The sequence below is a fragment of the Aspergillus pseudonomiae genome (genome assembly GCF_009193645.1).
Source record: "Aspergillus pseudonomiae strain CBS 119388 unplaced genomic scaffold BDV37scaffold_74, whole genome shotgun sequence".
In the NCBI taxonomy this organism is placed as follows: Eukaryota; Fungi; Ascomycota; class Eurotiomycetes; order Eurotiales; family Aspergillaceae; genus Aspergillus; species Aspergillus pseudonomiae.
In genome coordinates, this window is record NW_022476066.1 from 1 (window position 1) to 25,906 (window position 25,906).

General features: G+C 48.8%; 9 protein-coding genes across 9 annotated transcripts; 4 read left to right on the plus strand and 5 right to left on the minus strand.

Moving 5' to 3' along the window:
- Positions 1 to 486: 486 nt before the first annotated feature.
- Positions 487 to 2,910, plus strand: flbA (developmental regulator FlbA; the record flags this gene model as incomplete). Its single annotated transcript, XM_032087899.1, has 4 exons — positions 487 to 1,185; positions 1,334 to 2,462; positions 2,519 to 2,706; positions 2,764 to 2,910. 4 exons carry the CDS (start codon positions 487 to 489, stop codon positions 2,908 to 2,910), a joined length of 2,163 nt encoding a protein of 720 aa, XP_031938015.1.
- A 1,418-nt stretch (positions 2,911 to 4,328) lies between these two features.
- BDV37DRAFT_196828 (CDC73 C-terminal domain-containing protein) lies at positions 4,329 to 6,087 on the minus strand. Its single transcript, XM_032079790.1, has 2 exons — positions 5,282 to 6,087; positions 4,329 to 5,205 (listed from the first exon to the last, which is right to left on the minus strand). The coding sequence occupies exons 1-2, from the start codon at positions 5,960 to 5,962 to the stop codon at positions 4,474 to 4,476; spliced, it is 1,413 nt and encodes a 470-aa protein (XP_031938016.1). The 5' UTR covers positions 5,963 to 6,087; the 3' UTR covers positions 4,329 to 4,473.
- BDV37DRAFT_196827 (putative MFS monocarboxylate transporter) lies at positions 6,088 to 8,205 on the minus strand. The gene is made up of 4 exons (XM_032079789.1): positions 7,904 to 8,205; positions 7,747 to 7,847; positions 7,299 to 7,661; positions 6,088 to 6,939 (listed from the first exon to the last, which is right to left on the minus strand). Exons 1-4 carry the CDS (start codon positions 8,067 to 8,069, stop codon positions 6,214 to 6,216), a joined length of 1,356 nt encoding a protein of 451 aa, XP_031938017.1. The 5' UTR covers positions 8,070 to 8,205; the 3' UTR covers positions 6,088 to 6,213.
- A 556-nt stretch (positions 8,206 to 8,761) lies between these two features.
- Positions 8,762 to 12,013, minus strand: BDV37DRAFT_196848 (putative PHD finger and SET domain protein). The gene has a single exon (XM_032079791.1). The coding sequence runs from the start codon at positions 11,571 to 11,573 to the stop codon at positions 8,796 to 8,798; it is 2,778 nt and encodes a 925-aa protein (XP_031938018.1). The 5' UTR covers positions 11,574 to 12,013; the 3' UTR covers positions 8,762 to 8,795.
- Positions 12,014 to 14,648: 2,635 nt separating this feature from the next.
- On the minus strand, positions 14,649 to 16,100 carry BDV37DRAFT_286322 (putative proline permease; the record flags this gene model as incomplete). The annotated part of the gene is made up of 1 exon (XM_032087900.1): positions 14,649 to 16,100. One exon carries the CDS (start codon positions 16,098 to 16,100, stop codon positions 14,649 to 14,651), a length of 1,452 nt encoding a protein of 483 aa, XP_031938019.1.
- Positions 16,101 to 16,292: 192 nt separating this feature from the next.
- On the minus strand, positions 16,293 to 18,013 carry BDV37DRAFT_196879 (putative nuclear pore protein (SEH1)). Its single transcript, XM_032079792.1, has 3 exons — positions 17,723 to 18,013; positions 16,805 to 17,642; positions 16,293 to 16,745 (listed from the first exon to the last, which is right to left on the minus strand). The coding sequence occupies exons 1-3, from the start codon at positions 17,903 to 17,905 to the stop codon at positions 16,642 to 16,644; spliced, it is 1,125 nt and encodes a 374-aa protein (XP_031938020.1). The 5' UTR covers positions 17,906 to 18,013; the 3' UTR covers positions 16,293 to 16,641.
- A 296-nt stretch (positions 18,014 to 18,309) lies between these two features.
- Positions 18,310 to 19,881, plus strand: BDV37DRAFT_296706 (UDP-N-acetylglucosamine--dolichyl-phosphate N-acetylglucosaminephosphotransferase; the record flags this gene model as incomplete). The annotated part of the gene is made up of 3 exons (XM_032090173.1): positions 18,310 to 18,576; positions 18,664 to 18,844; positions 18,901 to 19,881. The coding sequence occupies exons 1-3, from the start codon at positions 18,338 to 18,340 to the stop codon at positions 19,879 to 19,881; spliced, it is 1,401 nt and encodes a 466-aa protein (XP_031938021.1). The 5' UTR covers positions 18,310 to 18,337.
- An 866-nt stretch (positions 19,882 to 20,747) lies between these two features.
- On the plus strand, positions 20,748 to 22,180 carry BDV37DRAFT_256813 (aldo/keto reductase). Its single transcript, XM_032082870.1, has one exon. The coding sequence runs from the start codon at positions 20,957 to 20,959 to the stop codon at positions 22,109 to 22,111; it is 1,155 nt and encodes a 384-aa protein (XP_031938022.1). The 5' UTR covers positions 20,748 to 20,956; the 3' UTR covers positions 22,112 to 22,180.
- Positions 22,181 to 22,644: 464 nt separating this feature from the next.
- luA (3-isopropylmalate dehydratase LEU1) lies at positions 22,645 to 25,557 on the plus strand. Its single transcript, XM_032082871.1, has 4 exons — positions 22,645 to 22,934; positions 23,002 to 23,033; positions 23,124 to 23,198; positions 23,252 to 25,557. Exons 1-4 carry the CDS (start codon positions 22,835 to 22,837, stop codon positions 25,352 to 25,354), a joined length of 2,310 nt encoding a protein of 769 aa, XP_031938023.1. The 5' UTR covers positions 22,645 to 22,834; the 3' UTR covers positions 25,355 to 25,557.
- Positions 25,558 to 25,906: the final 349 nt, after the last annotated feature.

A 25,906-nucleotide genomic window follows, 5' to 3' on the forward strand; every position in this document is an offset into this window, starting at 1 on the left:
GTCTCCCTTGTCCACGGTATAATACTCTGCGTCGACCTAGTATAGACTCATCAACAGCTTCCGCCTGCCGTGGCTGATCGGACTTGATTGAAGACTTCTAATAGCAAGACGATGATAGAGCAGTGAGGTTATGTGGAATACAGGAAACAATTTTAAATGTGGCTGATTTTGTTTCAACCACCCCCCTCGAATTTCTTCTTCCTATCGGCGAAAATGGCTCGATGGGTGTTAACAATTGTCGGGAGAGGGAATAAAATTATTTATTTTATTTTATTTTATTTTATTTTTTTTTTTTAATTTTTTTTTTTTTTTTTTTTTTTTTTTTTTTTTTTTTTTTTTTTTTTTTTTTTTTTTTTTTTTTTTTTTTTTTTTTTTTTACGGTTCCTCCCTTTCTTCACCAATTTTTTTTTTCTTACATACATACACACTTACATACATACAAACCCTCCCCCCTCTTACTCCCACTTATCTGGTTCGCACTATTCAATGCCAACCATATCTTCCATTCCCCTCGACCAAGGATCTCCTCCCTCTTCACATCTTCGTCATTCTCATCACCGTCTTCCTACCCAATCTTCTCTCTCTCCCATACCTGTCCCGGTCTCAACCTCCCCGGACGACTTCTCTTCTTCTACTCCCCCATCCGCCTCTTGTATTCTCACCTCCGCAACCCCCGCTGTTGTCGCTGCCCCCACGACCAGAACTTCCACCTTCACCAGCACTACCAGTTTCACTGGATCTGTAATTGGATCGATCTCGCGACGTAATCGCCGATCTTTCGCTGCCTTGGCCCGTGAAAAGACTTCAAACGCTTTTGCCAATTTCTCGGCCATTGGAGGTACCACCAACGCTACTCTACGTTCTTCAGCCTCGTCCGGAAGCTTGTCGAAACACTCGCGCAAGCCTTCCCAAGTCAGCGTCAGTGAGGCTGCAGGAGCCTCGCCGCTGACTCCACCATTATCGGACAGCAGCACGAACAGTGAGCAATTGAGTAACACACCCATTGAGTCGCCCGCCAACCCGTTTTCCCCGGCTGTGGCCGAACAAGTCGAAAGGCGCCGTCAGACCCTTCAACACGTCCCATCTTTGGTAGGGCAACAGGCACAAGCCGTAATTCCGTCAAAAATGCATCAAACATCTTCAAGGCTATTGCGTATGACCGAAGATGATCGTCCTTTCACAAAGGTAGGATTTCTCGAAATGCTTTTTCTTTTATTCTTTTATTTGATTATTTTTTGCCCCCTCATTCTGTCTGAAAATTCAAGGGGAAAATGATTACGGATAAGCCAACGCGCCTGTATATGGACCATTGTTAACGGGCTGACTTCTACAGGATTTTATGGATCTGTTCTCGACATTGATGGTCAGCTTGAAACTGGATTCGCATCGCGTACGATTCACAAGATACGACCACTCATTTACGTCTGAAGAAGCAATCAACAATCTTGGATCCCTTAAATTTTCCCAGTCAAACCGCATGCCAGACCCTAAGGATCCTTCTCGAATTGTTACGACCACGACGACAACCACTTTCTCCATGGCCAAGGAAATGGCCCGCTCAGTGTGCCAACGGTTTGTCGACGCGAGGTTCATTGAGTCTGTTGATGGCAAAGCATCTCAATTCTTCCCATTGAAGGGTGCTTTGTATCAACTTACCCCCAAAGGTATTAATATCCTGCAGAGATTTTGCCAGAGGAACGGTATTACTGCACGCCATGTGATCGATGTGCTGGAATCCCCTCGTAATACAATGCAACTTGTCAACCTTGAGCGCGACTCTGAGACCGATAAACTGTCGCATGATCGTGCCACCATTGAGGTCATCTTTCGCCGGTTTGCTGGCCAAGACGGACCCAATGTCAAGAGCAGTATTTCCACCTCCGATTCGGATTCGCTGAGCGATTATTCGAATGGTCTGGTTGGAGTGAAGATGGCCAAGGAACGTAAAATCAACGACAAGATTCTTATCAACACTTTTACTGGAAAAGCCGCGGTGGATTGGTTGATGGACTGTTCGACTACCATTGAACGCCGAGAAACTGTCCTCATCGCCGAGCTGTTCGTCAAATATGGGATGATCACAATGCTGCAGGAGGATAAGTTGATGCCTCTGCCGGACAACTCTATAGTTGGGTTTCAGCCCTCCAAGAACGCAATCTATGGCATCACGGAACGAGGCCAGCGGGTTTGTGGGTGGATTGCTCGGGACAAGTCTCGTGATACTACCGCTTACGACAGCCGCGGTATTCCAAAGGACTCGAACAACGCTCGGTTGAACCATATTCTTCATGATCCCGCCCTGAGACTTCTTTTCCGTGAATTTCTCCGCTATTCTTTGTGTGAGGAGAACCTCTCCTTCTACTTGGACGTTTCGGAGTTCACCGCAACATACCACAAGGCGGAGAAGGTTGGCACATTCAAGAAGTCTGACTCTGTTCGTGAGACTCTGGCTGCAGCATATGGTAAGCTCTCGGTTATCGTCTGACTTCAAGTGCAACCCATACTAACTGTTTAAAAGGTCTTTACAACGCCTTCCTGGCTCCCGGTTCTCCTTGTGAGCTCAATATTGACCACGCACTGCGCAACAGCTTGGCCAGTCGCATGACCAAGGCTGTAGGCGATGACGAATCAATGTTCAAGAGTCTCCAGGAAGTTGTGCACTTGTTTGAGATGGCGCAGACATCTGTTTTCAAGTTGATGTCAAGTGTGAGTATCTTTCCAACGCCTGAAGAGTTTCGCGTTTTGATCTCTAACCTCTCACAGGATTCGATTCCGAAGTTTTTGCGTGACCCTAAGTACTCTCATATTCTCCAGGAGCATGACGTCGAGTTGATCGGCGCCACAAGGTCTTATTCACCGACCCCAACCAACGTTCCGGAACGCTCGATGAGTCGCTCAGCTCGGTCATGACATTAGACTATACCGTGTACGTCGCGGTCGATTTGGAATTACGATTTTGAGCCGAACTACCCTACTTTGCGGTGGTACAGTACGCAGGGAAGGGCCTAAACTTGGCGTTCCACAGCCGAAGAGTTTGATCATCCGTATATGACTCCGGTTCATGACCCTCGGACAATGTCAGAACTTCGAACGCTGCTCTGGCAGTTCCTTCGCTTGTCCACCACACGTTGACACGAACACTCCTCCGGTTCTACCATTATCTTTTCTCCACCCCTTCTCAATGCACCTTTGAGCCGTTCCACTTCGGCGGCATGATTTTCCTTTGTAATCAAAGTTATCACGACCCATGAAAGATGTTACGATCTCTATGGATCATGTGATAGAGATGACCCACATTGATGGTCTTCCCATATTTATATCTACTCGGTTTTCCATGTTTTGCTTTTCTTTTCATTTGTGATTTCTGACCCGCGTGGAGAAATCGGTGAGGAAGGCTGAGACACGAAAGTTTTCCAGCATTAGAGAGGCGTTTCTTTATCTTCTTTTTACTTTCACCCTGTGATTTGGCTTTTTGGCATACACGTGAGGCCTTTTAGAGATCTGTCGATTTTCCCTTACCTTTTTACTATATTGTCTAGTATCTCCCTCTTCTTCCTTCGACCTGCATTATCCTTGTTCAAGAGTTGATGTATATGCTGTCATACCTTCGGCATTCAGCATTGTTTTGCGTATTGATTGCATTTTCAAGGATTTCAGCGATTATGGCTTTTCCATTTGTCATTCCCCTACTTTATGTCACTACTACATGGATCGACCCTCGAGATATGCAGAGAAAAGAAAAAAAAAAAAATAAAAATACGAGTTCGACACCTTGATCTGATTCTTCTATCCTGCGTAGCGCAGTATTGGTAAAATGGGCGACCCCAAGACCACATGGCAACCACGTGTCAAAACAAAGCCATCGATGAATGTAGAAAAGTGTGCAGCACCGATGAGCGTATCAAGTTCAAGATGTAATTAGCGGGACAAGACCATCCGCGTATGGTATTTAAAATCATCACGATGGTAAATAACAAAGCTTAAAAAACTCCTGCACGCCCTCCCTGCATCCACGAATTCGACGGTCAAAAAGAAGCAAGAAAATAATAAGGATAAACAAAATTAACTCATCCATCGTTTTATCAAAAAAGGAGGAAACCAGGCCCAGTAACAAAATGAACACACTAAGACCGGAATGGATTCTATAGAAACATGACGGACCAATTGGATGGGTTTGACGCATAAAGACGGCGAATATGAACCATTGAAAGGCGAGTTGAGATCACAGAGACCGTGACGCTGTTCTGACATTGCATCTGTGATAGATATCTCAAGAGCATCTGTTGGTTCATATATCCAGTGTTTACGGAATGAAGTTATAGTTAATTCAGCCCAGCCTCGGGCGAATAGGGGTCGAGCCATCTGACCTAAAGTTGGGATGGGGTGGAGTAGCCGGATGGATGTGTTTGATGCGGGTGGAATTTATTCAAGAAGTGGAGTTGACGTTGGGTTTATAAGGAGGCGAGTCAGAGATCATTTGTTGCCCCAACCTCTTTGTTTCATGCCCTCTTCAATCGCAGACCAGATGCCCTCGACTACTTCACGATCTCGCCACCGTCCTGCACCGTGAACGCCGCCCTTTTCGTCCCACCGCTCCACGGAGAAGCTTTGGACTCCACGGCCCCAGCCGCGGACTTCGCGCGGGACCCCTTCGCCGCGCCAGCCGACGTGGATGCCACTTGCGTGCTTGAAGAGTTCTGGCGGAGAGGACCACTTGTAGGACTTAAATTGCCAGGTTTGACCGGTTGTGAATACGGCGACGAGCCGGTTCCAGTAGTCTGGTCTGAAATTGGCTGTGCTGTCGACGAGGATGAACCGGGTTGGTTTTCTGGTTGCAGTTTGGGAGCCGGCAGAACGGGATGTTGTGTTGGATGGGTCAGAAAGAATGCGTAGCGGGCGAGATATATACAGAATGTTGGAACTGGGCATAGAGAGCGTGGGGTGGTCGGGAGGCACAAAGACACCGTCTTGGAGGAACGAGCGTACATTTGACATGCGGATGAGAGACGAAGCCGATGGTGAGAGTAGAATAATCGGATCCTGGGTTTTGGAGCTGCCCTTCCGAGGTTGAGGAAGGCCGGCAGACGGCGCCGGTATGATAGACTGCGGCTTGCTTCCTGGCTTTGCGCCCGCTGGGTATTGACCCGTTCGTGAGCGGTTACGACCAAGGAATGTCTCGGCCGTTTTGCGAACATGAGAGAAATCCTAAATGATAGATCATCAGTGGCTGCTTGGTGATCGGTGCTACGGAGGTACTCTTGCACTTCCAGACTCAACCTACAGTTGGTTTGATTCCCCGCAGAACACTATTCCGATCACCCATCTTCCGTTCACCGTTATAGATTTCCTGTAACCTAGGATCAACAACCTTTGCGGTCTTTCCTTGCTGAGCACCCCCGGAGGGCGCGGTGGTACCAGGCGCGCCGCTTGGGACTGCAGAAACACCTCCAGCAGCACCAGAAGCAATATTAGCTGAGGCTTGAGCCTGATCTACCGCGGAGGCTGCAGCTGCAGCTGCACCCTCTAAGGGTTTGATATATTCACTCTCATCGGAGGCACCTTCGAGCCAGGTGATAAGGTCTAGGCGCTCGACAAAAACCAAGTTTTGCACTTGCTCTTCCTCGTCTCCTTCCTTACGTTCCTTATGCTTTAGCGACTCATTCAATTCCTGCGCTGAGGCGATGTAATCCGGAATCGCGACATCTTTCTTTTGCCAAGCGAAGAAGATACTCCGGAGGTCGACCGCGGAGTCGGAGGCGGTTGAGAAGAAACGCGTTGGTGCATTCAATGGGATAGTCTGCGGCGACGGATTCCGAAAGAAAAGATGTGTGGCTTTAGCTAAGTTGTCGGTAGCATTCTGATCTGAGGGGTCGGAGGAGGTCGTCGGCGTGGGAAGACTACCGGCCGCAATAGCGCGGCGAAGGGAAAGAAGGGGATCTTGGAGGGAGGGATCGCTTTCCATTATGGTGGCTAATTCGCAAGTATACTACTTCCACCACACCAAATGATCCTTTAGAAGAGAGTCAAGCCTGTGTGGGAATAAGGATGTTGACTGAGCTTGCGGAAGTGGTGAGTGTTGGTTGATGGTCCATCAATCCGCAAGAAATGGAGACTGCACGTGACCCGCGCTTCTCGAGTTGTATGCATTCATTGGATCACTCACTTCCAGCAACAGCACTCGAACACTTGGTAGACCTCTGTATCTAGACACCTTTATGAATGACAGCAGACACTCAGGTAACGCCACATCCAGCTCCAAGCCCCAAGGAAGGCGGTTATGCCAGTGAACAAGATCAATGCCCCGTATTCCGTGCCATATCCGGTGTCACTCCCACCAACTGATCCTTTCTCGATCAAAGCAGTACTCAAGGGTCCACTAATTACATTTCCAATCCCTCTTCCTCCAGCCAACAATCCAAACACCAACCCTGTCTCCAACGATGGCCTCTCCCGCTTGATCTGCGTTGATACGCCAGACCAAGTGGAGCTGAAGCCACCGGCAAAGAAACCGTATGTTATGGAAAAAAGCGTGAGAAGTCCGAGCGCAGCTCTCGGATAAGATGATGAGGTAGATGTTGAGAGGCCCCAAAAGAGGAAGACAGAGAGCGCCGAACCTACTGATGAGAAAAGCATCATGTTTGTCACGGCGAAGCGATCGCAAAGTGAGCCGATAACTATTCCACCTGCCACGGACGTCGCGTTGAAGAGGGCTAATAAGAGTGTGCCCGTAGTACTGGATAAGCCAGCTACGCTGGTCGAGTAAGACGGCAAATAAGTTGTGGGCAGAAAATACCCAAAACCCTGTATAATATTACCCAGTTGTAACATCCAGAAAGTGACTAGCTTTAAAAAGGTCAAGTCCAGGCGTCGGGCGGAGGTCGATGGCGAAGGTGGAATTCGCGGTTTTACGAATGGCAGAGCTGCCAACGTAGAGAGTAGCTGGGAACAGTCAGTTCGGCTTCCCTCACTATAGGAATGATGGGATGTGGGCTAGGTTATCCAGTGAGACAAAAGGCACTAGGGTTTGCTTGGTATCCTGGAGGGAATTGTATATAGTGTTGCTTTATTGCTAGAGGATTGAGCTTATTATAAACGAGTGGTCATGACTGGATAGCTACGGCAGATATCCGCAGTGTGGGATAACCATGGGCGAAGCTACGCCAGCACTTGACAAATGGCGTAAAGGAGGGGACATAAAAAGCGCAGGCGAACTGGGCCTTGATGCATTGAGAGCATATGTGTGTTTCGGCAATTGTATTGCGATTAAGTGGATTGAGCGTGACGGGAGGGTTACTGACCGTAGTGACCGTCCAGGCTCTCAAGGTAGTTCTCGCTCCAAAATGTTGAAGACAAGCGCTGGCTAGAAAAGGGAGAACCACGCCGCAAACGCTTTTGGCAGCCCACATAATTCCATATGCAAGGCCTTTACGACGGACAAACCATTGATCAAGATATAGGGTTGTCGGGCTAAAGACCAGACCATTTCCGACGGCGCATAAAACACCCTGAGTGACAATCAACTGCCACACTGTAATCGAGAAAGAGGAAAGGAGAGAGCCAGAAACACTGAGGAATAGGCCGACAGAAGCACAATACTTCTGTAACTGGGGGAAACGGGTGAGAAGGGTGAAAGATACGGGGGAAAGAAGATAGAGTATTCCCTGGACAACCCAAAGCCATCGTTAGTGTACACCCGTGCAACTGCTATCGGTCGAGAGGCGTCTATGCTGGACTTGGGGACAATACAGTTGAAGTTGTTCCCACCACTGCCAAATCTCCTTTGCTCCCTTGAAGTTCATTGCGCGAGGAATAGTACTCTTGAAAGATCCCATAGACGAGAGAAAAACCTAGGGAGGGGATGTCAACGTTTTATCCATAACCATCCCAAAAGCTGTGGCTATACCCCAGACTGGTAACTGGATTAAGCAGCACGAGGCTAACATCAACCAAGCGTCTCTTCCTCGATCTGTTGGGGGCAGAGACGGTTGTTCGAGTTCAAAATGGGAGGCATTATGCGTGTCTTGCCGTGGACATGGTTGTGGCTGAGGATTGGGCTGCTGAGGCTGCATCTTCGTGCAAGGGATATGGAACTGTTGATGGAACAATAGAGATCCTATGATGACTGATACCTGGAGATGTGACTTACCCCGCACACATGATCATCCCTCCCCCCCTTCAAAGTACGCTCATTGAGAGAGTCGATTGCCAGCATGGCTTCCTTCGTACAAACATTAATGGGACAGAAGTGAAGATTGAAAGGTATCTTGTTTTTTTCTTCTCATCATTCGATCGACTTGGTTCCATTAAGGCCGTATCCCTGGCAGGACAACAGGGCAATGTCGTCAAAGAAGAAGCCTAATATAATGAATAATAATAATAAAAAAAAATAGGTATAGAAAACAAATGAACACAGCTAATACAGATAATCGTGAAGCAGATGCTACACATAAGCGACGAGTGATCGTCAACCTAAACACCATACATACCCTTTGCCGATTCATATCCCAGAGTATATTTCCCAACCTTTCCATCCACGCGCCTGATACGCCGTCACAAAACGAGGAGAAAAAAAAAAAAAAAAAAAAAAAAAAAAAAAAAAAAAAAAAAAAAAAAAAAAGAAAGAAAGAAAAGAAAAAAGAAACAGAAAACAGACATAAGCCCAAGAAGAGCACACATATCCACGGCTGAACGCCAATTCCCATCGTGTACAGATTCAAGTAATAGATAAAAATAACACACTGCCCACTGTCACTACCATCGCCACCGCTAGGAGGCAGCCTGGATGGTCTGGCATCTCAGGAAAGCGACGATAGCTGGGAAGCCTGTGTCGGCCCAGAAACATCTCTCATTGTAACATCCGAGGACTTGGCACTTCCGCCTTCTCCAACAGCCCGGCCCTGTGCATGTTCGTTGTTACTAACTGTAGATAAATCGCGACTCATGTGGGGTTGGGCTGTAGGTGATTTTGTTGGGGGCATCGGAGGGGCCTGAGATTGCGGCTTTTCGGATGTTGGAGTGGTGAGAGTGCCTCTTCGGATGAGATAGTCCCCTAAGCTAAGCTTCTTCTTCACCGGGCTAGGTGCAGTCACGCTAGACCCGGGGATTGCTGTTTCCGAGGTAGATGATAACGACAGCACAGTCGGTGCAACGGACTCTGGGCTATTGGCAGGAGGTAGGGAGGGAATGGTAGCAGGAGGAAGTGGAACGCGGAGATCAACGCGATGATTGTTTACTTTGCCTCCCGGTATTCGCGAGTTATGAGCAGCAGTGGATGGCCATGGTGGTGGCAGTGGAGGTTTGATAGAACTTCGGCCTGATAATGGCGAGTTCTCATGCTGCCCGCCTACAGAGGTACCCATTGGGGACACGGCATCTTTCATTTCCATGTCTTCCCGGTCACCCGACACGCTCGGTGTGGTGACGGTGGGTGGCCCTGCGCGTGGGCTTGACACAGGGGACATCAGATGTGTGGCATGCTTTGACTGCAAAGAGGGCGACACGGGGTGCTGTTGACTAGTCTGTTCCAGTCGTATACGATCCGCATAACATCGCTTCAGCAGCCGCTGGGTGAATGGGACAAAATTGGGTCGACGAGATGGAGTAGTAGACGGTGAGGGGCTATCACTGACATCGAGTTCCGTCTGCGTCGCTGAGTCAACGTACTGAGGACGCCCGGGCCGAGACCGCAGCGAAGGGGGTACATGACTCGATACCTTTCGCGGAGAGCCATGGCGTCCTCCAGGCAAAGACCCCGGGGAAATAGCTGATGTCGGCGAGTGAGACTGGCGATCACGACCGCCTAGGTGTGTGAAATAGCCTGCTTGAGCCGACGCATTTCCAATGACCGGTGTCGTCTGCGTAGACTGACCACTGGCTCGCTTCTTTCTCCGGTGCGAAGTTTGTTGGTCCTGTTCCAATTGCTGGAATTTCTTCTCTGCTGCAGCAATTTTCCGTTTATCTCGAGCCGAGAGCTCAGATTCGCCGAATATAAGCCCTTCAGTAGGGGTCTGCAATGTAGGTGTGAGATCGCGACTACGGGTCTGACCTCGTGCAGAGCCTGATGTGGAACGGGTATCTGTCTGATCGTCCTCTTCCAGGTTTTTAGTAGCCTCGCTGCCAGCACGGCTATTGGACGCTGGGGGAGAAATGTTCGATTTGCTTTTAGCTTTCTTCCGTTTTAGACTTATCTGCTTCGAGTTGGTATCCAATGCTCTCGGGTGCCGACGGCGATCCACATTAGCCAACAAACAACTGGGTGGGGCAACGCAGGCACAGCCGCCAAAGTGAGATAGTACGTTGCTAATGCACATGGCCGCCACATCTTGTGCGTTGTCACTGAACTCCTGCTTGACGACACCATTGGTCGATTCAAACAATTGTGGGTCTAGGTACCACATGGCGGTAATCTCTGAATCGGCTGCTATGTCTTCTTTAGCAACAAAGCAAAAATGATACTCCACTTCGTTAGTGATGAAGGTTTTGATGGTGACGTTAGGACGACAAGACCGTCGCGCATAGCGGAGTATGTTTCCCTCATGGCGACTATCGATATAGAGAGGCAGTTGAGGGTGGAAGAAAACGAAAGGCTCTGGATGACGAAGCTCCTGCCAGCGGTTACTGGCTTCAACGCAGTATTTCCACAGTGGTCCGATTTTGCCCGTGATCTCTCCTACAATCTCGTCCTTCCGGACGGGATCCCGTGTCTTGAGGATCTTCCAAGTTGGATGAATTCCGTCAATGTCAACGTTCGGATCGCCGATGGTCTCTGTTGCAAGAGAGGGCCAATGTGACCTGTCCAGCGCCCCACCCGACCAAGTGAAAACATCCTGCGCAGAGCGCCCGTTAGAAGCGCTAGCGAGTGCGCCTGGCTCGTTCACCCACCTCGCCAAATGCGTGGCAAGTTCAAGATTGACAAACAGATTACTATCTGTATTGACATGGTTGTCATGGTCATAGAGATGGAGAAATTCATTCGAATATAAGGGAATAGAAGGGCCTGATGATTTCGTGGGACTCATTGATGTCGTGGTACGTTTACGAGAATCTGGAGGAAGAGATGGCACACCAGCCAAGGAGCTGACGGACCCAGAGGCACGATGGTTGGTTTTAGCCTTCTTCGCCGGAGGCTGGTCGCGAGCACTGGACTCGGATCGATTGTGGATGCCGTTTACTTGTTCGCCATCCTTAGCCTTTTTCTTCTGGCTCTTTGTCCCTGAACGTTTAGCTTTCCGGTCACCGCCATCGCTCTGTTCCCTGAGACGTCTCTGCCGCTCTGTGGCACGCCTGCCGTCCAAAGGCCGGGGCTCACAATCGACGCAATTGTGGACCTCTGGTACGTCCCGACCATGATAGTAGCACTCGATATGTTGCCACGTCTCGCACCCTTCGCAGAAAACCGTGTTCCCATCGTCATCTTCGAAGGCACAGATGCATTTGATGGTATACGGTTCCTCTTCTTCGGGGGCAGCGGAGTCGGAAACGGCGCCGTTGACGGCAGGCGAATTCAGAGGGACGGCGACCGGATAAGGCTCCGTGGCTGGATGCGTGATGACGACAGGGGAGGTATCTGTCATAATCTGACAGGATACCTCCTCTCAGGCTAAACAGTGAACGCGCAGTGGGTTTCAATTGGAAGAAAGGCTCACGGATAACCCGTCAAAGCCCAGCACGCATGTCACTTATTGCCAAACCGACAATTGCCTCCTTAAATAGCTCGTTATAATCAGCGCTGGTACAGCCAAAAGGCTGAAGATCCACGGAGGAAACCGTCAATAAAGGAGAGCAAGACCAAGAAAATTCCGGTATTGGTTGACAAGGAACAAGTCAGGCGAGTCCAAGTATACCGTGGGGATCCAGGCTGGTACAGTCGCTTGGTCGTTGTCAAGATACGTGTCACTGGGTAAGACAATCTGGTCGAGAGGTGCAAAAGGGGTGACCGGTTATCGAGGTCTTAGTAGAGTTGTCGATCTCGTTGGCGCGTGCGACCGTGTGAGAGTAGAGATGTATCGAGAATCGGAAACCGATAGACGTAAAGAGGCGGTCGGGCCACGAATCGCATGGAGAGGGATGATGGCGACAGGGAGGTGAGATGAGGCCAGAAAATGGTGAGGAGATTCCACCTATGAAGAAGGATCAAGTTAAGGGAGACAAGAAGGGAAAGGATTAGGTAAACGTGGCGAGAGAACGTAGGAGCAATGAAAGAAGTGAAGGAAAACGGAAATGGGAGGATAGACGAGGGAAAGACGAACGAAGGAGAGTAAAGGTTAAGAACAAGAGGGAGAGGGAGAAGGAAGAGAGGGAGGGAGAGTTGTGAGAGAGGCTAAAGCCACGGATGGGCCATTCAAGCGGCGCGTCCCAAGACCCAGAGTAAAAGAGGAAAAGCGTGGAATATTTTTTCCCACCCGCTCTCGCTCGGCGGGAAAGCAGTTGCTGATCCTAGGTGATTAATTTTCTTTATTTTCTCGCCTTGGGCGGAATCCGTAGATAGAAGAAGAACATAATTAATAAGGAAAACGAGAGGGGGGTGTGGGAAGTAGGGAAAGCGATCGGACGAGCGCGAGAGAACTTGCCCGTCCGAAGAACGAATTGCGAGCCAGATCGTAAGGGAGGGGGGGAAGTGCGAAAGGACCAGGAGAACAAAAGGAAAGGTGGCTTTCGAGGTCGGCCGGAAACGAACCCACGCCGACCTTTGGGTCGAGGGCGTTGGACTCGGATTGGGGGGGCGGCCTGAGAAGTCAGGCTAGTTCGGCCGACAGTGCTGCCTGGGGAATTTGACGGTCGAAATTCCCGCCTATCCATTTTCGGCATGGAGGGCTGCCCTCGGTCCCAGAAAGGAAAGGTAAGTGCCAAGACTCATTTCGGGCATAGTGGGGAAGACGGAGAGAGCGACAAGTATGGAAGATCATCAAGGCAGCAAGGCTGACAGGCTGAGAACGTAGTGATCATAACCGTGGTGTGTTGAATCCAAGGTCGGGTGTAGGGGAAAGAAAAAAAAAAACAAAAACAAAAAAGAAAACAAAAACAAAAGCAATGGTGAGGAGTAAATACAGAAGTCAAAGAGCACAGAATAGGGATGATAAATAATACTTCACCTTCAATGCAGGGAAAGATTGGGCAAAAGATTTGGCCCGTCTGAGGTCAGTTCTGCCAGCACGTATCATATGTGCGTTACAACAAACATCATGGATCAGCTGGCCAGAAGGGGTAAATATAAAAACGACATGGATAACTTCGGATGCATGAAATGCAGGGTTAGTGACAGACACGGTTAGCACCAGAGCAAAGTCAAGTATGAGCAAAAAGAAGAGGATCTCGCCAGTTCAATGTTGTAGTAGGCCAGATCAACACTTGGGGCAAATTTAGTAGGTAGTCCCAATGCTTCTTATAGTAGAGCCCCATGCACATAGGGGGTTGCGGCAAATCTAATTTTGTAAGTTGAAGCGATAGAAAAAGAAAGGGGATGGAGCGAAAGAAGATAAGTGGAAAAAGGAAAAAAGAATATCAGATCAGACGGGCAATATTAATAAACAGGTTCATCCGGACCGTCCAGATTAGCCACACTGGCGTGAAAAGTGAGGGAGGACCGAACTGGATGATGAGGTATTGCTGGGGTCCCTCAGTTTATCATGAGTTGAGTAGAAAAAGCCAAGGACTGGGCCAGTCATGAAAAGTATTTCGACTGTAAAGAAGTTGAGCAAAGAAATGAAGGTAGTAGGGTAATCTGTGGTTGTGGTAGGGGTTGGTGGTGGATCACCAGGAGTTTAGTAGCGGTATGGGATGTTGTGAGAAAGAGGGGGGACTGGGGAAAATGACCGAAAGGCGAGTCATCTGGACCATGTGTCGGGATCGCGTCAAGGATAACATGATCTGATCAAGACACTGAGACAAAAAAAATGTCAAGTTCAGGGGGGTTCACAGAGAAAGAGAGAGAGAAACAGAGGGGTAGACGGAGCCCTTATAATTAGGTAGAACGAACTACGGGAATTTTGTCAGGAAAAAATGGTTCAACCCGAAGCGGATGAGGATGAAAAGAGCAAAGGGGAAACATTAACCATAACCCAAACAATGTTCGAGAGAGAGGAAGGGGAAAAAAATAGTAATGGCCTGCCTTTTTTCCCTCTAGTGGACGGGAGCAAGTGGCCTTTTTAGCGCCCTAAATTAATCAAGTTAGGAGGGCTGCCAACTCTGTCGGTGGCGAAGACGAGGCCCGTGGGGTGCCTCGGTGCCTGGGGAGTCAATTGCCCCCCGTCCTCAGGCACCATGGAGAGACTACGAAAAACTAGATCGTTTTAAGGGGTACGCCTTCATACGGAGCCAAACTTGCTTGTCGTTAATGTCGTCCTGACCTTTAATATTAATATCTGTATTATTATTATTGCTAATACAGATTCGCTTTTGGGACAGGAAAATCATGCGGCGCCAACTGATACATTACTACTCCGATACTGATTTCAACTTGGCCAAGAGTAGGCCACAGGAATCAATCACCCTAATGATAATATACCAATAACAATAATCGAATAAGTATAGTGCCAAGCTCGCCCAAAATTGAACCTTCCACTTTGTTTTATTACCAGGTTAGGTCTTTGGGCATCTAGTTTAAAGCGCGGGAACAAGACAAAACCCGGAATCTCTTGCCACTCTCTCCATCAACTCTGGGGTGTTATGAAGCGCTTATCAAGCGTGCCGCCACATCCATGCCTTCGGAGCTCCCCGGATTCAAGACGTCGCCGTGTGATGATGGAATTCATCAGGTGCCCAAAGTAAAGTAGAAGAAAACTAGACACGGCAATGTACGTAGGAATGGAGTTCCTCGCAACTACCCATGACGGGGCTGCTAGTATTAGGGCGTTGGCCAAGGGCAGAAATGTACAGGCTGCGATACCGAAATATGCACCGTACGGTTGGATACGTGTCTGGTTGGCTGGTGTGAACCCTTGTAGTGCGGTTGTCCGTCGGAACTGGAAATAGATAACACACGAGAACAACCACGAAATATAGCCGGACGTGGTGATGAAATACATGAGCAGATTAAAGACGACCGACGCAGACATTGCCAAGGATAGATACGCAAACCCAGAGAACAGTGCTGATATAGCAACAGAGATATAAGGCACACCATAGTCATTGCGTAGCTTGAACAACTCGGGGCCATGTCCAGTCTCAGCCAGGGAGCACAAGGTACGAGATGATATATAGAGGAATGATCGTCCAGAGGCCACAGATGACAGGAATATGAGAGCTGTTGCAACGGTTGGTAGAATAGGTATCCCAGATCTTCTAATGCCCACAATGTAGGGCGATAATCCAGCACCGATGCCATGATTCGTCAAAAGAGGCTCATCCGATGGGCTAGTCAGGGTGATGGCTAGAGAACTCAATATATAGAGTGCGAAAAGATGGATACAATCAATTCGAGTCACGTTCAAAATACTTCGGGTCGACTCTGAATCTACTTGCTCCGCTCGCTGAACGATCAATTCGGGGCTGAAGATGAAGGATATAGTGCTGCATAGGATACACTGTACTAGCCCTAGAAGCCGTCCCAAATGACCGTCAGTGAGATATTCGTTCATAGGACCAGGTTCGTGCCAGTATTGGAAGCCCCGCGCAGCAGATTCGGGGGCCCCCCGAACGGCGAGATAGCCAGAAATAATGATGAGGCCGATGGTTGTGACAAGTTTCAAAGCTGTGAATGCAGCCTCCGATCTTTTGAACACCTTTTCTGGCAACATGTTGAAGAAGAACACCACGGCAGTGACAATGCTGATCCGTATTGCAAGCCTAGCTCCGGGATTCCAAAGGCCAAGGTTGACCATTGCATTGGTGATTTCAAAGGGGACCAACGTAGCTATGGAAAGCCAGCGTAGATACCCGAGGGAAAATCCTAAATGGGACGAAGCATAGCGATAAGTGTGATTGACCATTGTGCCATTCTGGGAGGGTAGGTGAGCCGCTATCTCTGAGACAGCCGTCGATACACAGTATACCAATACGGATATGAATATGTAGGAGCCGAGCAATGAGGCTGGACCACCGGCAGCTAAAGCTTGACCGGAACCGATAAACAACCCGGTCCCTAGAGTAGGTCCTATAGCCATTGTGCAAATGGAACTAAAAACGATATAGGACGGGGTTCCGTCACTGAACTGTGCATTGGGTTTTAAAGCATTGACACAGTACAAATTGTTCACACATATCTTAGAGCACACTCGAATGGCGCTAATTAAATGTGTGTATGGTGAAACTTGAATTGAAAGTTGCTCCTTCCTTCATCGAGAGCATCATGGGGCGGGCCCGCATGTCGTTTCGCCCAAGGAAGGAACAGTGGCCAGCGTTGTTGGCACTCAGGGGGAAACTCCACATTGGAAAGGACAAGTAAAGAAAGGAAAGCTCGATTCTACTTATAATTAATCGTGCGAGACAAGCAAAAAATTGCCTGTCTACCCAATAATATAAGCCAGGGCTGTATGGGTATCACTGTCTAGTAAACACAACGATAGGATGCTAGATCGTATAAATGCAAGGAGAACCATGTCCCTCATGAAGCAAAATATCCTTACGGATATTGCGACAAGGAATATAACAAGATATTGCATCATGTGGAGACGGAAAAGCATTGTCGTGACGAAAGCATGTCCATCAGTAAGTCATATCAGCTTCGGCATATTCCAGCCATTCGTCTGATAGGGATTTCTTCCAGAATCGTACAGTCCCATCGTCACCAGAGGAAATGAGGCAATCACCTGTGCGCGTTTAGTATATGTTTGGATAGACACGGGCGGTTCAGCAGGGTATTACTGACCAGCGTACGAAAAGCCCACCTGCCACACGTCTAGATGTTTACTGTCGATACACGCTACTTCCTTATAAGTATGCTTAAATTGAGCATCCCCTGTTGCCAACCGGCTGGCCATAGACATCGGAGCGCGACTCGCAAGGGCGGAACCTATGCCCGATTGCGCTGTTGCACGGATCGAAGATGATTGTGTGGATGGCCGGGATTGCTCGCCGTTTGAACCGTGAGGCTCGTTGTCCACGGCGGATGTGTAAATCTCGAAAATTCGGATGAAGCCGTCCTTGCAACCACTAGCAATAAGATCATAGCCGCGAACGGAGCCATTGGCCCAAGAGATATCTCTCACAAGGCCTCCATGGCTCGACAGCTCAATTGCGTGATAGAAACGTCGACTGGCATCGGTGCGATATACTTTCACACTGTCCATAGCTGCCACTACTAGTGAGAGGCTTTTACGATCCGAAGATGGCAAAACTGAGTGGGTGATATCTGTGGGGTCGTGGTGAAATTGCACCTTGAAACTTGTTTCCTCTCCCCTTTGGGGTGCAGTGCAAACACGAAACTGATCAAGAGGCTGCCAGTCCGCGAGTGTATCTGGACTTACGGGTTCCATGACCATCAGGAACCCATCTCGTGTAATGACAGCAAGCCATGACTCGAGGTCAATATTGCGGAAGTCAATTGAGACGAACGGATGCCGGTGCGGTGCCGTCATGCGAAAGATAGACCGGAAGCGTCGGCCAGAGTTAGGAGGTTGGGTAACATCTTCTTGCCATATCTTGCATTTCATGTCTTCACCAACACTACCTATATGTTGGCCCGTAAATGGACCATTCCAGCTTGCCTAGGAAACCAGTTAGTATGCAGTTGGCACAGTACGGACTACAGAGTGAACTGAATACTATGGAACGTGGTTTTGCTTACATCGCGGATCTCAGCATCATGTGCACGCCAAGTGTCAGTTAATTGCCATTCACCGTCTTTCTGATCCCATACCTTCATACGGTGATCAGAAGAGGCCGTAACAATGCGATTACCATAGAAATTGAATTTAGTGACAGTTATCAAGTCACGATGACCGGCGTCGAAATCGGCGAATCCAGACATCTCAGGCCGGATTCAAGATCACCAATTAGAGTTTCAGCGCCAACCACCACGCAGCGAGTATTATACGCGCGTAATTAGGGGGCCGATAAGTTGCGTATGTTCCTAAAGAATGACGACGCTTTCACCCATGTATGGGACCAGACAAGCCGTGCATGTGAAGCAGCAAGCGGGTCAATAATGGGTAATTACGTAAGCCACATGACGCTCTATCCCGTTCAGGCAAAGTTGCGGATGATCTTTGGCAGCTTCTGACCTACCGCCCGAGATAAGCGGTCAAATTTATGTGGCAGAATTATACCTTGAAGCCAGATTGCTTCCATTGATCTTCTATACGGGATCTATAAGTAGTTCTCTCTATTGATCTTTAGACTCTGTCTCAGTAGAGAGGAACACTTCCACGGCTAGGGGAGCAATGCTGCAATTCTGTCATTCATGATGAATTCGAGCTCTCTTTCTCGCCAGGAGACCTGGCGTCTCTTGATGCTAGTAGGCGTCTGCGCTGGCATCCTTCTCAACACTTTCCAGGATGAGGGCGCGCCTTTGGTAGCATCAATTGCCTTTAGTGGGATTGTGTTTGCAGTCGCATACAGCCTGATCAGATGGCTGGGGCCAGTTTTCATGAAGGCAGGGTTGAAGGGAAGAGATATGGCAAAACCAAAGAGACCTGAAATGTATGTATTAATTTGACAATTGTTGCCGTAATGAATTGCGGAACGCAATCACTAGATGATTTTGGAACTAACTTTCTCCTGTACCAGCCCAGAGACAATGGGCGCAGTATGCGCAGTCGTGTATCTTCTGGCGCTTATATTCTTCATTCCCTTTGCTTTTTACAAAGACATCGTGGCAGCCACTTCAGGTGGAGGTAACCGTGATGTCGTTCTTGAAGTTCACCACGTTGAAACTGGTCGGATGCTCCACCGATTCCCTCACGGAAGGGTTTGTGATTCTCTAATTGCTTTTTGCTTATATCGGTTTATTGACAAGGGTTGTAGCTTGCATCTTACCTCTCTGGGCTCCTTTCTCTGCAATGTATTGTCATCCTGGGATTGGGTGATGACCTTCTTGACATTCGATGGAGACACAAAGTTCTCATACCAGCCTTCGGAGCAATCCCGATGCTTATAGTTTACTTTGTGGACTTTGGTGTCACACAGGTTGTCGTTCCGGTGCCCTTGCAGCCCTACTTGGGTTCATTTGTTGACCTCGGATGGCTGTATTACGTGTACATGGCTGCAGTGGCTATTTTCTGCCCTAACTCCATCAACATGTTGGCAGGGATTAACGGAGTTGAGGTAGCTCAGTCTCTGGTGATCGCAATCTTGCTCATAGCGAATGATGCGCTGTATCTTGCGCCCATCACGCCGTATCCCCATCCCGCCACTGATTCGCATCTCTTCTCCCTTTATTTCTTACTTCCATTTGTTGGGGTGTCGTTGGCTCTGTTGTTGCACAACTGGTACCCCTCCAAAGTGTTCGTCGGAGACACCTACTGCTATTTTGCGGGGATGGTTTTTGCCGTCGTTGGTATCCTGGGACATTTCAGTAAAACGTTACTGCTGCTTTTCATACCGCAGATATTCAATTTCCTGTATTCGACCCCGCAGCTGTTCAAGTTGATTCCCTGTCCTCGGCACAGATTACCCAAGTTTAATGCCGTGACTGGACTGCTTGACGCTTCTGTGACGGAGTGGACGGTACCACCTTCGCCACTAATCGCTGCTGGCCTGGAGCTTCTTCATTGGCTGCGATTGGTGCGTGTTACAAAGAATGACCATGGTCAAATTGTGGAATCAACTAACTTGACGATACTTAATCTGTGGCTGGTGTGGATGGGACCAATGAAAGAGAATCGGCTGGCATGGAATATGGTCGCGGTTCAAGTTGTCTGTGGATTTTTTGGTCTATTTGTGCGGCATCGGCTGGCATTGCTCGTATTTCGCGAAGATAACCGGGCGTTTTTGCCTCAGTTATAGATTTAAAGATCAATAGAAACTAACCAGAAACGATCTTGATTGATATACTTTATATCTTGTCAGAAAACCCTGCGCGTAGATCAGCTAGTAATAACTTATGTAGGTCTTCGAAAATCCAGCCTGTATAACAGAACAAAAGCCTGAGTCATTAATATAGAATAGAACCGAAGAATAGACCCATTGTCAATTGTCAATGAATCTGAAGGTAAGTCCTGAGCGAAATCTTCACTATCCTTCATAAGTATTTCGTACGGAATCGTACCTTACAGTCTCATACTGGCCAATCTTATAATACTGGGGTTATACCTTTCTCTTAGAGCTAACTCCGCATATCTATCTACTAACATTAGGTAGAGAAAGGCTATAAGAGCTGTATAGTTTCTACCCCATATTTCGATTTGACTATATTTAAGAATGGTAGGCTCAAGAACTGGTAGCTCGAGGTAAAAGATCTTCTATGTAAAGGATTCCAGAGATCCAGGATTGGTAAGTACTATATAGAAGAAGGACTATTAAACAGCGTACTAGTCGTAAGTAAAAAAGGCATATATAATCTGTACTATAAGCTTACCACTGAGGAAGTATAGGTTAATATCAGAGCTAAGGGATGGTAATGTGCTAGAGATAAAGAGGGGTTTACCTACTACATTCCAGACTCAAGGTGAATACAAAGTGTCACGGGTATCCAGCTCCGGCTCCGAGTTAAGTAATGTTTGGGACATGACGCACAAACAGTTGCGGAGATACGGGCCAATTTTCTGCCCCACCGGACCCCGGAGTTAAGGTACCTACTAACTGAGCCCTGCCGCCAATCCTGATTACTCAACCTGTCATCCATCGGCATAAGCGTTTTCTTAACCCCATGGGAAAGCTCAACTCAGTCCCTCTTAACTGCGGTTATGATGTAGCTCCATCCATAACTCCGTCGGCTCATTCAGCAGACTTGGCCCAGCATGGAAGCTATAAATACGGACCGCAATCACCGTGGTGGATGGTTCTTGGGTCCATTACTTAGTATCAATTCCTGATTCAAAGTTTTGTTTTATATATACACTTTAAAAGTATATACTTCAACATGTCCGAAATTTTCTCGCCTGCCCCAGAGCCCTCCACTGAGCTGGGTCGCTACCGCGTCCTCTCTTCGACTGCGGGCATCCGCGTGTCGCCACTGCAACTGGGTGCTATGTCCATTGGGGATGCATGGTCTCACTTTATGGGATCAATGGACAAAGAGTCCTCATTCAAGCTGTTGGATGCCTTTGTCGAAGCCGGAGGCAATTTCATCGACACGGCCAACAACTACCAGAATGAGCAATCAGAAGCTTGGCTAGGCGAATGGATGACAGCCCGGAAGAATCGTGATCAACTTGTCCTTGCGACCAAATTCACTACGGACTACAAGTCGTATGCACTTGGAAAGGGCAACGCACCGAACCACTGCGGTAACCACCGCCGCAGTCTACACATGAGCGTGCGCGACTCCCTGCGCAAGCTCCAAACAGACTGGATCGATATTCTATACCTTCACTGGTGGGATCATACCACCTCCATTGAGGAAATCATGGACAGCCTTCACATTTTGGTGGAACAGGGCAAAGTGCTCTACCTAGGAATCTCGGATTCCCCTGCGTGGGTTGTGAGTGCCGCCAACACCTACGCTCGAACCCATGGTAAGACCCCCTTCAGTATCTACCAGGGCCGGTGGAATGTGATGCTTCGTGATTTCGAACGTGAGATTATCCCCATGGCGCGCCATTTTGGGATGGCTCTGGCCCCTTGGGATGTCCTCGGCGGAGGCAAATTCCAAACCAAGAAGGCACTAGAGGAGCGGAAGAAGAAGAATGAAGGATTGCGAAGCATGATTGGCGAAGGTGGGCAGACCGAGGATGAAGTTAAAATGAGTGAAGCACTGGCCAAGGTTGCATCAGAGCATGGCATTGAATCTGTAACGGCTGTTGCTTTGGCCTATGTCATGCACAAAGCAACTAATGTCTTCCCACTGGTTGGTGGCAGGAAGGTGGAACACCTACATGACAATATTCAGGCTTTGAAGATTAAGTTGACGCCGGAGCAAATTGAATACCTCGAGAGTGTCAGGCCACTGGATGTCGGATTCCCCAACAACTTCATTGGACCCGACCCGAGGGTGACAGGCCGAGCATCTGGATTGCTGGCAGCAAACGCCCCGCTAGCCTTTGTGCCGGCATCCAAGCCTATCACCCCGGCATGAGGAGTTTCTTATTGTGATTTGTACAGCGTCGGTGTTTATGTTAAACTAAGATTTGAATGTGTATGTTACAGCTATACTAAACTACGCAACTAAGAGAGTTCATTACGTCATAGTACGGACCCAGCTTTAAACTCCTGCTTCCATAGGGAGTACTCTAGGGTAAATATTCTTCACTTTACGAGGAGACGTATGTCATGATTTTTCATTGCAGATAGGGGAACATGGAGTTGACTGCTACTCGTCTCCTCTGTACTCGGGTCTGGCCATGCGACCCGACCAGTGAGGAGGATCGGAGACCATAAAGCGCTTTCTCACACTAGTGACGCAGTGCAACGGCATGGTTAATCTAGCGGGATTCTTGTCTCAAAATCAAGCAATCACACCCGCAACGTTAGTCAGGACCCGTGGTTTCCGCCGCAGCTAAGCGCGCAGCCACCGGTGTCGGGGCCCGGGGAACTGTGGGGCGTCGAAATCGGCCAATTGCCACCCGGATATTGGCCGCTGACCAGCCGAGATCGGGGATGCCCCTCGATGGCTGCCCTGCGACATCGCGGTCTTCAAGAGGGTTAAAATGTTCCCCAAGGTATCTCTGTATTTGTCCAGATTCCCCAGATATAATTTCTTCAAAACTGTCGGCGAGGACGCAAGTGTCTGTGTCTAGCTTGTTTGTTTGTTTCCATAACTCCCTCCTTTCCCTCTTTCCTACCTGTTTCTCTGCCCCTCATGCCTGCTGTTGATAAGAAGCCCAGGACCTTGTATGACAAGGTCTTGGATGCGCACATTGTCAATGAGCAAGAAGATGGTACTATCTTGCTGTATATCGGTATGTTCTCTTCCTCTGTTCTGCTTTTGGTTTGTTTAGTTCACGTTTGATTGACATTGTTCTGCAGATAGACATCTTGTCCACGAAGTGACTTCACCAGTATGTAGCGTCGCGCCACAGCCAAGTCATACATTCTGTCAACTTGTTCCGGATGATATTTTTTTTTGGCAAAGTCTAACACTCCCATAGCAAGCCTTTGAGGGCCTCAAGAATGCTGGTCGGAAAGTCCGCCGGCCGGACTGCACTCTTGTCACAGTTGATCACGTATGTCAACAAAAGTTTCCCCGACCCCATGACAAAATCTAATTCAGACGCAGAATATCCCAACATCCACTCGAAAGAACTTCAAGAACGTCGAAGATTTTATCGAAGAGACCGACTCCCGTCTGCAATGTACCACACTGGAAGAGAACGTGAAGGACTTCGGACTTACATATTTCGGCATGGGAGATAAGCGCCAGGGTATCGTTCATATCATCGGTCCAGAGCAGGGTTTTACTCTTCCTGGAACGACGGTCGTTTGTGGTGACAGCCATACCTCAACACACGGTGCCTTTGGCGCCCTCGCTTTTGGTATCGGTACAAGTGAAGTCGAGCACGTCCTGGCCACCCAGACCCTTATCTCTCGCAGAAGCAAGAACATGCGTATCCAGGTCGATGGAGAGCTCCCCGCAGGTGTTACAAGTAAGGATGTTGTCCTCCACATTATTGGTGTTATCGGAACTGCCGGAGGTACTGGTGCCGTTATCGAATTCTGCGGCTCTGTTATTCGCGGCTTGAGCATGGAGGCTCGTATGTCGATGTGTAACATGTCTATTGAGGCTGGTGCTCGTGCTGGCATGATCGCACCCGACCAGATTACGTTTGACTACCTCAAGGGTCGTCCTCTCGCCCCGAAGTACGACAGTGCTGAGTGGAAGAAGGCTGTCAACTACTGGTCGAGCCTGGCCTCCGATGAAGGCGCCTTCTATGACAAGACAATCGTGCTTGATGGCAAGGACATCATCCCAACTGTCTCTTGGGGTACTTCTCCTCAGGATGTTATTCCTATCAATGGCGTTGTTCCAGGACCCGATGACTTTGAAGATGAGAACCGCAAGCTGGCCTGCAAGCGCGCACTCGAGTACATGGGTCTCGTGGCTGGTACTCCTATGAAGGAGGTCCAGATTGACAAGGTCTTTATCGGTTCTTGCACGAACGCTCGTATTGAGGATCTGCGGGCAGCTGCGAAGGTCGTTCGGGGTAAGAAGATCGCCCCTAATGTCAAGCGCGCGATGGTCGTCCCTGGTTCGGGTCTCGTGAAACAACAGGCTGAAGCTGAAGGTCTCGACAAGATCTTCACTGACGCCGGCTTTGAGTGGAGAGAAGCTGGTTGCTCCATGTGCCTGGGTATGAACCCCGATATTCTCTCGCCCAAGGAGCGCTGTGCTAGTACGTCGAACCGTAACTTCGAGGGTCGCCAGGGTGCTCAGGGTCGTACTCACTTGATGTCCCCTGCCATGGCTGCGGCAGCTGGTATCGTCGGAAAGCTTGCGGATGTCCGTGAGCATGTTGTCACTAGCCCCGTTTTGGGTAAGGTGCAACCCAGGGTTGATGTCCAGCCGGAGGCGGAAGATATCGACACTGAGGAAGAACTCGAACGTATCTTGGACCAGCCCGCAGACAACGAACCCCACACCAACACCTCTAGCGGCTCGAGCGCTGGCCTGCCTAAGTTCACCACCCTTAAGGGCATTGCTGCCCCCATGAACCGCTCCAATGTCGACACTGACGCCATCATTCCCAAGCAGTTCTTGAAGACCATCAAGCGGACCGGTCTTGGTAGCGCGCTTTTCTACGAGCTGCGCTACAAGGATGGCCAGGAAGACCCCGAGTTTATCCTGAACCAGGGTGTCTACCGCAACTCCAAGATCCTCGTCGTCACCGGTCCCAACTTCGGCTGTGGTAGCTCTCGTGAACACGCACCCTGGGCCCTCCTCGACTTCGGCATCAAGTGTATCATCGCTCCCTCCTTCGCTGACATCTTCTTCAACAACACCTTCAAGAACGGCATGCTCCCCATCCCGATCTCCGACGAAGCCGCTCTGCAGAAGATTGCCGCGGAGGCCAGCGCAGGCCGTGAGATTGAAATCGACCTCGTCAACCAGGAAATCAAGGATGCCCAGGGCAACAAGCTCTCTGGATTCGACGTTGACGCCTTCCGCAAGCATTGCCTGGTCAACGGCCTGGACGACATCGGCCTGACCCTCCAAATGGAAGACAAGATCCGCACATTCGAGACCAAGCGCACTCTCGAGACCCCCTGGCTCGATGGAAGTGGCTATCTGAAGCGTGGCAACCGTGGCGCTACCATGGTTCAGGCTGCCCCTGTCCCTAAGACCAACCGGGGAGATGTCAAGACCGAGCCTTTGGAATGGTAAACAAAAAAGTTCCAGTGTCAGCTTTTTTCTTTCTCTTTTCATTTCGGGTACGATACGACGTTTATGCAGCTATACTCTCTTGATTCTTGGTAATATGTTATATTGGCGAAGGAATTATTACAACCACATTGGGAAAGGTTTCGGGCTAAGAATGATTATTTATAAATACCTGATCAGCTAGATACTAAAGAAGCCTAGCTTTCACAACGAATACAATAACTATTTAATAAGTGCATGTGCAATACCTTGTCCAGAATTATTATTAAGACTCCATCTCACATACTTTACCAACAAAAACACGCAATTTGAACCCCCAAGGGCCAATTAGAGGGGAAAATATCAAAGAAATCCAATCAAGAACCAAAACACAAAACTAACAACCCAACAACAGCATCAAATGGATATAAAGAGCGACAGAACACAAAAAATATCAAATGAACAAGAGCATCAGACCAAAAACACAAAAACAACAATCCATCCATGCATTTGTATAAGGAACGTAACGACATCCGATTCATCATCAGTAAATAACCCATTAGAGCATCATATATG

Bases quoted from the DNA above. Each gene is read 5' to 3' on its own strand.
- BDV37DRAFT_196828 (XM_032079790.1), bottom strand. From the start codon at position 5,962: ATGGAAAGCGATCCCTCCCTCCAAGATCCCCTTCTTTCCCTTCGCCGC. The intron at 5,206-5,281 runs GTAGGTTGAGTC...TCTATCATTTAG, and splicing joins TGCGGGGAATCAAACCAACT to GATTTCTCTCATGTTCGCAA.
- BDV37DRAFT_196827 (XM_032079789.1), bottom strand. From the start codon at position 8,069: ATGCAGCCTCAGCAGCCCAATCCTCAGCCACAACCATGTCCACGGCAA. The intron at 7,662-7,746 runs GTATTGTCCCCA...TGGGTTGTCCAG, and splicing joins TGGTGGGAACAACTTCAACT to GGAATACTCTATCTTCTTTC. The intron at 6,940-7,298 runs GTCAGTAACCCT...GACTGTTCCCAG, and splicing joins GAGCCTGGACGGTCACTACG to CTACTCTCTACGTTGGCAGC.
- BDV37DRAFT_196848 (XM_032079791.1), bottom strand. From the start codon at position 11,573: ATGACAGATACCTCCCCTGTCGTCATCACGCATCCAGCCACGGAGCCT.
- BDV37DRAFT_196879 (XM_032079792.1), bottom strand. From the start codon at position 17,905: ATGTCTGGATTCGCCGATTTCGACGCCGGTCATCGTGACTTGATAACT. The intron at 17,643-17,722 runs GTAAGCAAAACC...CTGGTTTCCTAG, and splicing joins ATGATGCTGAGATCCGCGAT to GCAAGCTGGAATGGTCCATT. The intron at 16,746-16,804 runs GTCAGTAATACC...AAACGCGCACAG, and splicing joins GGTGGGCTTTTCGTACGCTG to GTGATTGCCTCATTTCCTCT.
- BDV37DRAFT_256813 (XM_032082870.1), top strand. From the start codon at position 20,957: ATGTCCGAAATTTTCTCGCCTGCCCCAGAGCCCTCCACTGAGCTGGGT.
- luA (XM_032082871.1), top strand. From the start codon at position 22,835: ATGCCTGCTGTTGATAAGAAGCCCAGGACCTTGTATGACAAGGTCTTG. The intron at 22,935-23,001 runs GTATGTTCTCTT...ATTGTTCTGCAG, and splicing joins TACTATCTTGCTGTATATCG to ATAGACATCTTGTCCACGAA. The intron at 23,034-23,123 runs GTATGTAGCGTC...ACACTCCCATAG, and splicing joins TCCACGAAGTGACTTCACCA to CAAGCCTTTGAGGGCCTCAA.